This window comes from Corvus brachyrhynchos, unplaced genomic scaffold (assembly GCF_000691975.1).
Source record: "Corvus brachyrhynchos isolate BGI_N302 unplaced genomic scaffold, ASM69197v1 scaffold56, whole genome shotgun sequence".
Classification (NCBI taxonomy): domain Eukaryota; kingdom Metazoa; phylum Chordata; class Aves; order Passeriformes; family Corvidae; genus Corvus; species Corvus brachyrhynchos.
This window is the reverse complement of record NW_008238664.1, coordinates 7,804,958-7,815,251: the sequence shown is the minus strand read 5'-3', so window position 1 is coordinate 7,815,251 and position 10,294 is coordinate 7,804,958. Positions and strand designations below refer to the sequence as shown.

Genomic DNA, 10,294 nt, shown 5'->3' with positions numbered 1-10,294 from the left:
ATAAGAAGGGGGGGGGGGGTATCTCAGTGGAGGATACTTCCAGGCTGCCCATTTGCGTGGGTGTGGAGCTGAAACACGCTGGAGAGGGCTGTGGTGCCGTTCTAGGTGCCGAGCGGGTTTCTGGCTCCTGCCGGTCCTGCGCTGGCACCACAGCCCCTGTTCTGTCACGTGTGGATCGTTATCTGCTTTCTCTTTCGCTTCTGAGGGCAGCGCTCTTTCCCGATAGTCAGCTGAATACGAGCAAGAAAGCAAACCAAGCCCAGCTGCACAATGTGAGCCGGGGTCAAGTTTGCGTTCCTTCTCCCTGCTGTGCAGAGCAGCGCGAGTAAGTGACCGGGCTAAGCTCATCCATGACTTTTGTGCAATTCGAGTAGCTTGGGTGTCCATGAGGGCTTAGATGAATTTGTTTTGTTTTGTATGGACACTTCTTTAGAGGTGACTGACCGTGCCAGCACCGACCCCGGTACCGCAGCACTGCCAGAGGTTGCTGACAACATGGCCCTTCTTGCACTTGGGACGCTGATCCCCTCCCTCTGCTTCCCAGACACAGCGTCGCCCAAGCTTCCCTCGCCCGCAGCCAACATGTTTATGCAGGCACAGTGCAAGGTGGCTGCTGCTCAAGGAAACCGCTGAAACCTTGAGTGATGTGAGGGGCAAAACTCTCCTTCCTTTAGTCGTCCTGGGCAGATCTGGAACTGTTTGTCCTACTAGCAGACTTGGGTATGGTACACGATATCTAGGAATGAGTATCTGCAGCTGGGAAGCTGCCAAGACTGCAAAAACATTTAAAACATTTAAAAAGACATTCTTTATTAATCTCCTCTTTGGCAGGCAAGCTCTTACGCATCATAACACTGCAATATACTCAACTGTACCATACTTAAACTGTACTTGAACACTACTTAACTGGACCTCCTATCCCACAGAAGACTATTACAGCTGTAATGATCTGTGCCCAGAGGCTGGGAGAAGGGGACACACACCCTTTTAACTTCATCTCCCTTCCATGCTATGAGTGACTGATGTGTCTTTTTTCTCAAGACCTGGATCTCCGGTGCCTTGGCTGATGTGACAGGCACAGCCCCCGCACTGACTGCATCTCCTCAAGTGTCCAAATCAGTGCTGCAGGCCAGGCCCCTGGGCTCTCTCTCAGCGTGACCTGACCCAGCAGATGTGTCTCACCAGCTGGACACGGGCCAGCTTAGCTGCAGCTGGCTTTAGTGCCGCACTGCAAATACCTCCCCTCACAGAACCACTGGGTGAGGTCCGTGGTCAACAGGTGAGATGAACCAGGTCTGACAGTGTATGGAGTGGTGTGTCCCTTGGGCACAAAGAAGATTTACAACATTTTGAAGCTCCTTTTATTCTAAGCAAAGAGGTGCCTTATACAGTTGATACTGAATTTCATTAATAATATTTAACCTAATGAGCATGTTATTACAAATGCATGTACCCTACTGCCAACAGGGAAAATATTTTTTCACCTCTCTGGAATTTGCCTTGGGTTTATTTTTTCTTCAGTGAGATTGTTGTCAATCAGTAAATCATAGTGTAGTAATGTGATGAAGACAGTTTAAATTGCAGAAAAATGAGATCTTCCAAATTCTGAGACTGAGTGAAATCCCAGCCAAAGAACTCCATACTTATCTTTGTGGAACATACTCTTTACTGAGGTTTGAGATTATAAAAAAAAATGGCCTATTGGAGTTTAAAGGATTAAACAAACCTGTAATGTTTGCCTTTTTTCACTGGCTCAGGTACCTGAAATATCTTAGGGTAATTATCAGCACCTGAGCCTGTGAAACAGAGTAGTGTCTTGAGTTTCTAAAAAAGACAACCCGCATGTATTACTACAAGTTCCAAAAGACTGGTTGACAAAAAGGCATTATCAGTCAGCCACTTTTGGGGCTGTTCAGGGAGTGTACACCAGGCTGGCACACGGGAATCTTGGTAAGAGTTCAATAACTAATGGGAAAACAGTGACCATGTAAAGGCTGGTATTTTTCTTTTGGTGACAAAATTGTTTATGTAAAGTTACAGTGGTTAAATTGAATTGTCATATATCAGTCTCTGGTCAGAAAAAACCCAAATAGCCACAGCATATTCTTCCTGGGATGAAAAATATGGGTATTTCTGCTTTTATAACTTCTGTTCTTAGCAATGCTGTGAAAATATTCTCCTGATATTTTAGGGGGTTTTTTTCTGCAGAGAAAATAGTTTGTAACCATTTTGATTCATAGGGGAATATTACAGTTACAAGTTTAAAAAGCCCCAACAAACCAAACCAACAATTGCAAATAAACGTGATAATCACAATGCCAGAAGGAGTACATGTAAGAAAGCTGTTCAAGAGTGAATTCCTTATGCTGTTCTTTTCAGTAAGTATTTATGAACCTGGATACAAACGTATCATACTGACAAGGGACCTTACTTCCTACTCACTATGGCTTGTTTATTTTTAGTCTGGGAACCTGGACAGCTGTGCTTTCTCAGCAGTATTAACTGCCACTGCTCTGTTTTTCATATGTTTGGGCTTCTGAAAAGAAAAATTGGCATAAAATGCAAAAAGCTTGAGAAATGGTCTACCTATTGAACCAATGAAAGCATTGATAAAGCGATCAGCATTATAAAGTTTATGTACATAAAAAGAATATTACCCATCGAAACATCAATGTGACATTTTTCCCAAAACCAGTTTGCTTTCTCTAGGCAGCAGTAACAGTGCTCCTATTCTATGTCTTGGGGCCATATAATTTTCTGGGCCGAACATCAGCAAAGTGCCTGTGAGGGCTACGTACAGCTCCAGCATGAATTTCTGACAAGAATTCTACTGCAGTTGTGATATTCCTTGCTATTCACCTTTTTTCAAATGCCTTTAACAACTTTGATCAAGATCAACAGCAGAAATTTTGTTAAGTCTTTTGATCTAATAAACTGAATTAGTCACTGAAGTAGATCCACATGGGAAAATGCACATAATCATGAGAGGAAGAGAATTAAGAAGTTTCTTGAAGGAATTGTGATCCATTTGATAAAGTGTTGTTACTTGCTTTACACGGTAACAGAATCACCCTGACATGTTTTGCTTCTGGTACACACCCAGAAAAAGAACTTTAATTCATTAGATGAAAGATGTATGAGTGCAATCCCTACAATTTCATTGCATGAAAGATGTCTTTGCCTATATTTTAGCACAAAAATTACAGAACAGGACCTAGTGAAGCTCGGCCTGACTAATAGTTTTGCCATGTATACTGGTGTTTATAGGTCTTGGCAAGCACAGCCTTACAGGATCAGGCTCTTTGGTGGCCAAAATGGTGTTCAGTCCTGAACATCTCCTCCTTTACGAAGTTTTCTCTTTTTCTGTTGTTTATTTACTGTATTTATGTCACAAACAGGAAGCAACATTTTACAGGAACTATTATTGTTGTCTAAATTTCATCCCCAAGTTCTCCAAAAGTCATTCACTCACAAGAGTTTGCTTTCTGTATTTATGGGAAACCTCTTGAGTAACAGTATGTCAATCACAGGCAAAAAAACAAACACCAAGTAAACAAGGAGAAAAACATGCTTCAACCCTTTTTTTTTCCTCAGCAAAACAAATAAATAAAGGTTACAGGAAAATAAAATGTCTCACTGTCCTCCTGTGAAATCACTCTTTTAAATCTGAGGCTGCATTTGTCTATGAGCTTAGATATAGGCAATGGGCCCTTAGTGCCAGTGTGATGACTTTTCAGCGTGTGTGAGAGGAGAACACAACTCCTGAACAGTCTGAACTGTGTGTTGCAAAGTATGACTGACACCAAAGTACATGGGCATGATACTTCTTGCGTAACGCCGGTGCCCTCCCCATCCTGACCCTATGACTGCTTGCTCAGCTGTACTGCAGAAGCTGACAGGTGGAAAGCCACCTTCTTTGGAACAAAAACTGCCTTCAGATGATTGGGGTTAAGCTACAGGGAAAATGAATACTACTGGTCTGCACTTCTCATTTGACCTAATCCTCTGATGATGCATCAAGGTCATAGAACCATCACAGAATCATAGAGTGGTCAGGGTTGGAAGAGACATTAAAGATCATCTGGTTCCAACCCCCCTGCCATGGGCAGGGACATCTTCCACTAGGCCAGGTTGCTCAAAGTCCCATCCAACCTGCCTTGAACATTTCCAGGGACAAAGCATCGACAGCTTCTCTGACCAGCCTGTTCTGGTGAGTCTTCACCCTCATAGTGAAGAATTTTTTCCTTATATCTAATCTAAATTTATACATGTGTCTTTTTGCTTCTTTGCATTTCAGTACCAGTTGTGAAGCTCAGATCTTGATTTCTATACTCTGGACAGCTTAAATTTAATGAGATAGATCCAACCCATTAATGTTTCCCCCCCCAAAAATGTACAAAAGATTTATTCCCTAATAAATGACCACATTACGGGCACAGCTCTTCATAACACACAATGCCCACCTCTCTTAAATCACCTGCACATCTGATCTCCAAGTCATCCACAGTCTGTACAGGAGGAGCTGATCTTGTTTAATAGGTGTATTGTTTGGTCAGCATGCAGATCCTGAACTTAACCACTTTGGCTAAAAGGAATCAGAATAGTGCCTTCCATGGTTAATGAAATAAGGTTTACACGAAACCAAATAATACACCTTATATTGTGTCTAGATTGATCTGCAAAATGTAAGGCTGCAAAAAAAAAGCATATTGATTTAAATGATGCAATAGACCAAACTCTGTGTCAACACAGTTTTTCTCTCCTCAGGAAGGCCACCTGGAGTAGATACAGAGCTTTGCTTCTTCCAATGAACTGCCTGTTAAGGTTTGACTAAAAAATTTGTGTGCAATCTTTTAAAAATTGTTAAATTAAGTAGTGTGACTCTTAAAAGTCTAATTTTAGTAACATTTCTAACATTTACTGTGGCATTCTTTATGAGATACAGAGAACATATAATAAATTGTGGCATATCTGAATAGTTCTAAGTGACCTGGAATTCCAGTTTAACACATCAGAATTCAGGACCTTGGAATTCACCCTGGCTTGTTGTTTCACTACCTTCTTATGTTCCTTCAGGCAGAGATAATAATAAGAAACACCACAAATTTAGTGTATTGCTTAAAGAAAGGCAATATCAACTTTATTATTGCTATAAACCTATAGACTGTTATGTTTTTCAGAGCTGGACTAATGAGGCAGGGAAAAAGGCCTAGGGGAAACTTCCTTCACCTGCTTGTTGTTTACACCGTAGTCCAAGAATACATTGGGAAAATACTGTCCTATGGACTCCAAGTCCTTCATGTTGAAATGGGTGTTTTGTCTGCAGCCTGAAGCATCAGTCTCCTGTAAGTTAGGGATCTACAGGCCAAAACATTCATTTGAAAGAACACAAACATTATTAAAAACAGGCTGTAACAAGATGAAAAACATTAAATATACTAATTCTGACACTGACTTTCTGCACAAGAGTCTTTTTTTTTTGTTAATTTGTTATAGAAGTAAAACTGGGGGGATTTGGTTTACCAGTTGAAGGTTTAGTTTAATACCAGAAGATTTAATTTTATATCCAGTGTATCAATGCCTTTGTGAGTGGAAGTCTGCATAAGAAATCAAAGCCATTTGTAGCAAAACATACAAACATACAAAGATTGCCAAGCAAAACTTGGCAATCTTTGCTGTTAAAAGGACATCTGGGATCTATTCTGAACCTAACTTCATTCTGGAAAGTGGTTGTATGCCAGAAAAGAAGAAAATGAAAGAAATAGGGAGTTTGATAAGTAGATTTTTGCAGAAGACATGGGGAGAAATATGCTGAAAATGTTTTAAAGAAAATTCTTCTATTTTGAAGATATTACCAGAAAGGAGAAATATATTAAAGAAAACCTGCACAATACTGAAGAACAAAATAAACCACTCTGAAAAGAAACTTAACCTAAACAAAGCAGTCAGAAAGACTTGGGTGCAGTGCAAAGATGTAAGCAATACCAAAATAATAAGGGACGTAGAGACATCAAACTAACAAAGATATAGTGGAAAGGAGAATAGGGTATTCTAAAGGGAAAGAAAATGAGATTACCTTTTGACCATGTTTTGGGTATACCAGAGAGAAGGGGAACATTTCATCATGATAGATCTGTATCTGAAGTACAACTCCTGGCCTGTTAAACAGCAGTGGTGATTTCCCACAATCACACCATCTGGATTCAACATTGGTACCACTTTCAAGACAATATTGTCTCTCAGGAGTTGAGCTTTGCCTGAGTCACCAAGAATAAAATCCATAAAGCCCTTCATTATCCAGGAATTGTTAGTTTCTCCTGGATGCACCCTCACTATCAGTATTGCAGCCTTCTGCTCAGTGCCCTTGCCACTTTTGCAGGGGGGTAGTGATGGTGATAGTTAAAATATACACCGTGTTTCACAGTGAACAGCATGAGATGTGAATCTTGCAGAATTTGGACAGCACTGGACCTTTAGAGATGGTCATCAGGTACTCCTGCAGGTTCTTGCAGGTGTAATAATAGTAGTGGACAAAGTAGCAGGTGTCTTGGTCAAGGAACTGGAACACCCAAGTGAGTGAGAAATACTGATGTCTGTCTTGCCCCACACTGTTTTGGTAGTACTTGATTAATTTCCAGTCCTCTACCAGCCATTTCTCATGCTGTTCCTTAGCACTGGTTTCTGAGTACAACAGTGGCCACAAGCCATGTTTGTACAGGCTGTTTACTTGGCAAAGTTGACAGTAACGAAGCACTACAGCATCCCTGCCTGCGTATGGCTTGCTTGGAAGTAGTACCACTGTGTGTCTGCTTGTGTGGAGGTCGGTGTGGGGTCAGCCAGTACTCAAACACAGCATTAGCAGGCAGAGAGCAGGCAGTGTGATGCTGGTTAGCACTGTAGTATGAGGTAGTGTCAAATAATGTGCACTGCCATGAAAAAGCACCCTACAGTGAATCAGGTGCAAATCTGATTCACACTGTTATAAATCAAAGTCTAAGCAACTGCTGGGAAAAGATGCCTAATCTCACCAAACATGTCAGTAATGCAACTGGTATCTTGATTAGAACTTCTGGTAATAACTAGAGCTTCTAAAAGCATTCTCCACACTATGCTTTAAAAGGAGGTGCTTAAGAAATGTCTTGAGTTTTTGTACATGATTACCACCTGGAGAACACATTTAGTGCTAAGCAAGCACTCATGTTCTACTGCAGCTTGATGCTTGCTATCTCAGGAATTGCTAACTGCATGCCTGTCATTCCTCAGGAGCAGGAGGGTCAACTGGCCACACTTAAAGGCATCAGTTTTCTTCTCCCTGGTTGGAAAGTTTCATTAATGAAGCCTGAAAACCAGAATACTACAACACCCCCTTTGCTGAAGAGCTGTACAGGCTGAAATAAAAATCACTTCCAGTTGCCTGTGCACGAAGTTCAAGTCAGTAATAAAAAATATGGAAAGTTGAATTTTTAAAGAACAGCAACTAAAAGACTGTAAGAGAAATCCCTGTCCTTGTTTACAAAAAGGCAGGGAGCTGGGATTCAGAGTGTTCCTCCACATCTTGTCCCTTGCAATAAATTAGTGTGTCCAGTTGCAAAGGACAGAGGTTCCTTCCTGCACAGCAGTTACCAGTTTTCCTGGGTAGCAAGCGTAGCAACCTACTTGTGAGAGGTAATATGCCCATACTGCAGAAGTAGCTAATTTCTGAATAAACTTACCTCAAAGAGTACCAGTGCTTTTTCTGTCTATTGCAAACCTTGACTAACTGTGTTGGCCTCAAGAAAGTTACCAGATCCCTTTCAGTTTTGTTCTTCTGAACATTTTGTGGCCACAACTAGTTATCCTAGGATTGCAAAATTATTATAATCCTTTCTTATCCATGTAAAAGTATCCCAGGACCAAAATCAACAACTGCCAGAAGTTCCAAGTTCATCCAAGGCAACTGGATCAACTTAGCAAACACAGGAAAGAATGAATAACTCTGATACTCAACCAGCAACAATAGAATAAGGCAACTAACTTCCTTCAGCTCTGTCCAATGAATCCTTGACAGACAGAGAAGCCTGTATTCAAGAACTGATCCAGTCTGAGCAGGTTCTGTTTATAAAACAAAATATTCTTCCAACACTGACTTCAGTGTTGATATTGCAGTTACACATCTCTCATTTTTCACTTACTTTTTTGGCTCTTATCTTTCTTTGTTCGTATGTTCTCAACAAACTAATTTTAAGCTGGTTCATATTGTTTTTCACTGAGAACAATGGCTTGAGCTGATCTGGGCTTCTGAGATAAGTAACATTACAAACAGAACTTAAAGATGATGAGGCAGATATGTAACTGTGTAACTAATTTCCTTCCCCGCCCACAGGAAAATAATTTATTTCCAAGTGCTCTTTAAAATAACATAGAAAATCATATTGATTCATCAGGCTTTGAATGATATTTGTAAAGGAGATCACAGCAAGTACTTCATGTATCTACATCTGACAGCAAGATTTCTTAGGCTGTTCCCACCATCTCCTAGATAAATCAGTTCTAAATAAAAACTCCTTTTTCAGGAGTTTGCTATGGCAGCACTGTCTCCAAACCTGTTGTAGGGTACAATGATTCAGGGGTAGGGGGCATCCACTCTGGAAAAGGTAGCAGAATAAGGGCACAGATGTCTCAGTCCCACCTCTATGCATTTCAAATTTTTTTATTATTTCTGAATTGCAATTTGTTGTATACATAAAGCACACAAACTGCCTTAGTTTTCACTATCTCAGAATAGGCTTGCACTAGGACTTCTGTACAGACTGCATAAAAGCAGTTATTTATTAGCTGACATTTATATTTAACCCTATATCCCTGAAATACAGTGTTGACATTGCTAATAACAGGACATGAGATTTACACTGAATCTGTAAGACCTCAGGACTAAAGTCTGAACTTTATCTGCCTGCAGCTTTGTTTCACTTAGTTTAGCTGTGATAGCAATTTCTCTAATTGACATGTGTGGCTAACTTAGTTTATTTTGTTTGCCTTTGTGTGGTACGAACACAGGCTTATACAGACAGCAGCAAGGAGGTGTTCTGTGTAGGAATGCAGGCCTACAGCTGGACAAACCATGTTTTAGGGGTAACAAAGAGACATCTGAAGTTGGTGGGGGGTTACTTGCTTGTCAGCCAGGAATTCTTCAAAGCTGGGAAAAGCCACTTGAATGATAGGCAGAGAAAAGGCTTTGGAAAAAATCTATTAATTGGATGATTGGGACTGCTGGTACTGTGCACTGACTGCAACATTGCTCAGAGTTAATTACTTGTCATAGGATCATAGATATGAAAGGATCCGCTTTCAAAGCATTCCCCATCCTTCCTACTATCTGCTCAATTCTGGCCAAAAGATAGAAGTTTGTTTTCATGCAAATTTGTATTTGCTTTGGGTCTGAATCAGATATCAGCAGCAGTAGCACTTATTTTTTACTAGAAAAAAAATTCTCATTGCTTTAGGCCTTATTTCTAGATTTAATTCTCTTCACAACGGACAAAAACCCATAATAAACAAAAGATCTTCATCTGAAGGATCTGGTTTCAAGTGTAGATGACATCATATATGAGAAGTAAAGGAATTAAACACAAAACTGATGAACCCATTTTTAAACTGTAGTGGATACCTAACTCCAAGGGATGGCTGGCTCAGTAGCTGGTGGTTAAGGGTGAGCTGCAAGGTGAGACTGAGATAAATACTCAGCTAGGTCAAGAACCATTAAGTATGAGTAGACCAACCTCCAATTTTGTTCAGAGCTTCACAGTAATGTGATCATTAATGTATTTTCCCTTGTCTTTTCTTCCACCCTGAGGTTCTACTGGGAAAATGTAAGGGAATAATTGAAAGGGTCTTAATATGTAAGAACAGTGCCGACTGTCTTGTGTCACAAATTAGCTGGGGGGGGGGTCTTCATCCTAAGCTAATTACATTTAAATACTAAAATAAAATTGAAAGTTGATAGTAGGATAGCTTGATTTTGTTTATTTTCAGAGAGAAGAGCTACCTCTTTTGGTCTATTTTATGGCCTGCAGAAGAATTAAGCCTAATGTCCATAATCATGTACTCCGTCATTATCCCATGCCTGGATAGTGTGCTCATGCCCCTGTATAACTGAGACAGGGTGCTTGTCAGCTGTTTGAGGAGGCATGAGCAGGAAAATCTGGTGGGTTATACCATGAAGGCCCAACAGAAAGGTCAATTTGTGCAGGAGTTAAGGAATAACTGTGGTGTTGGAGGTCACAGCGATCTAAGCAAACTGGCTGGACTCTTCCAG

General features: G+C 40.6%; 1 protein-coding gene across 1 annotated transcript; it reads right to left on the bottom strand.

Moving 5' to 3' along the window:
* Window positions 1–4,099: 4,099 nt before the first annotated feature.
* AGBL3 (ATP/GTP binding protein like 3) lies at window positions 4,100–10,092 on the bottom strand. The gene is given in 8 exon segments (XM_017737752.1): window positions 4,100–5,070; window positions 5,230–5,358; window positions 6,085–6,390; window positions 6,392–6,726; window positions 6,729–6,802; window positions 6,804–6,830; window positions 6,832–6,894; window positions 10,025–10,092. Coding segments are annotated over 8 exon segments (1,140 nt in total). The 3' UTR covers window positions 4,100–4,932.
* Between the last annotated feature and the right edge of the window lie 202 nt (window positions 10,093–10,294).